Source organism: Euprymna scolopes, chromosome 15 (genome assembly GCF_053919585.1).
Source record: "Euprymna scolopes isolate OS-2025 chromosome 15, ASM5391958v1, whole genome shotgun sequence".
In the NCBI taxonomy this organism is placed as follows: Eukaryota; Metazoa; Mollusca; class Cephalopoda; order Sepiida; family Sepiolidae; genus Euprymna; species Euprymna scolopes.
In genome coordinates, this window is record NC_136496.1 from 130,291,463 (window position 1) to 130,293,911 (window position 2,449).

General features: G+C 28.2%; 1 protein-coding gene across 1 annotated transcript in view; it reads right to left on the reverse strand.

The window, feature by feature from the left end:
- Nucleotides 1–479: 479 nt before the first annotated feature.
- The window catches only part of LOC145294141 (muscle-specific protein 300 kDa-like), a 127,303-nt gene continuing 125,333 nt past the window's right edge, over nucleotides 480–2,449 (reverse strand). Inside the window, exon 11 of the mRNA XM_080141246.1 lies at nucleotides 480–1,100. Coding sequence (XP_079997372.1) covers nucleotides 704–1,100 — 397 coding nt within the window. The 3' untranslated portion in view covers nucleotides 480–703. The remainder of the gene's footprint in view (nucleotides 1,101–2,449) is intronic.

The following is a 2,449-nucleotide window of genomic DNA, read 5'->3' on the forward strand; positions in this document are numbered from 1 at the left end:
CCAGTTTCGCTCAAATCAAAATAGAAGTGAAGATTTGGAAAGTTTTTAGAAAAATGGAACAACAGAGGAAAGAAAATGCAAATTACGGCGTTTTTCTCGCATACGTAAGTATTTGAAAACGTGCAGCGCATTCAAAAAGACGTTCATTGAAAAAGTGTGCATTTCTTTTCATTTTCAAATTAACGTCTTTTCGCACATGCGCTGCATACTTGCAAATAGTTACGCATGCGCCAAAAACATTTCGTTTTGCATCTCTTTTTCTTGTATCGTTTTTCAAAAAAAATGTTCAAATCTGCATTTTTTTCTGAAGATGTTTGTTTGTCCGAACGAAATCAGCCAATTTCTCATTTGTTTTTATTTTACCTGCGTTTAATTGGGTTTTCAGTTTGGCTTTCATACACTCTGTCTCCACAACACAAATTTTATGAAATATCGTGTATTTTATTCTTCATATATATATATATATATATATATATATATATATATATATATATATATATATATATATATATATATATATATATATATATATATATATATATATATATATATATAATGATTAAATTACAATTTTGCTCCATTAAACAATGATATGAACATTCTCATCCTCATCAGAGATGTCACACAGTTTGTCCGTTTCGCTCTCTTCGTTAACTAAGGTTTTTTGTTTGGCTCCAACAGCAACGACAGGTCCTATATCATCTTAACCAACAACGCCACCTTTCTGTTCTGCTGTAGCCGATTTTGTTTTTCTTCGTCTGGGAACTGGGGGCTTCACTTCCACGTTGACGGTTCCTTGCGTCTCTTCATGAGTAGTGAGAGGTTCTGCGCTATCTTTAAAAATATGGTTGCCTTTCTTTTCGGGTGGCACAGTTTTCTGTTTTCTTTGCTTGGGAGTTGGAGGTTTGCGTTCAACATCAACAGAGCTCGTTACAACGTTCTCAACTTCTGGGTTGGTTGCTATGAGTGTTGCAGGTTTTAAGATTGCGCAAGAATCCTTTGACGATTCTGAGTGATCCACCTGACCGATTCCAATTACACCTGTAGCTGCTTGACTATTCCCATCCACGTCATCTGTGTTTTCATCATTAATGTGGGTACTGAAAAATATTTAAAAAAAAAAAAGTGTTATAATTTATTTTGAAATTAAATGACAAAGTGACTATAAACAGGGTGTATTTTTAGAGGCGGCGAACTTTAAATTGACAACTCTACTTTCTTTAGTTTCAGATTTGGCAACTATCAGTTATTTTGAGTTCAACTTCGTTTGGCAATTCATCATGAAGAGACTGACACGAGCAGCGTTTGCAAATTGTGTAAATTTATTTGGAAAATCTTTTTGAAACATTTGATGAACGAATAATTTAATAAAATAGACTCGTTAACTGATAACATCGTTTATGCAATTTAATCATATTAGATTATTTTCTTTGAGAATATGTTAAGTCCCATGTATACACTGATGTACAAGACACAATAGACCACTTGGAAGACAACATTTGAAGCGTTATTACCGAAATACATCTTAATTTAATGCATAGAGTTTGTGAAAATTGGACCTCTAGATTACAATATATATGCATGAATCTCGGGCCACAGGGTCGAAATCGTATTTAAACTATAATTAATTTTATTTAAACTATAATTAATTTTATTTAAACTATAATTAATTTTATTTAAATTATAATTAATTTTATTCAAATTATAAATGCCAAAAATTATTCTATGAAATAAACAACATATTTGTCTAATAAAAATATTTTTCTGTGATTTATTTTAATTTAAAGTTCACCACCTGCGAAAAAAACATCCTTTAGTTTCGTATTTTAGTTTAACAAAATATTGCCCCAATACTTATCGCTACATAGCTAAAGATGAACATTTTTAAACTTAAGGTAGACAACTCATATTATATTCTTCAATTTAAAATGAATTAGCCTCTTGTTGATTATTGTTTTTAGGTGATTCTATGAAAATGTTTCATATTTACAGTTGCCTGGGCAAAAGTAAGTCATTTTTTTATATATAACTATATTGTCATTAACACAATACAACAATATAACAAAAAATTGTTTTTTATATATAACTATATTGTCATTAACACAATACAACAATATAACAAAAAATTGTTTTTTATATATAACTATATTGTCATTAACACAATACAACAATATAACAAAAAATTGTTTTTTTATATATAACTATATTGTCATTAACACAATACAACAATATAACAAAAAATTGTTTTTTATATATAACTATATTGTCATTAACACAATACAACAATATAACAAAAAATTGTTTTTATATATAACTATATTGTCATTAACACAATACAACAATATAACAAAAAATTGTTTTTTATATATAACTATATTGTCATTAACACAATACAACAATATAACAAAAAATTGTTTTTTATATATAACTATATTGTCATTAACACAAT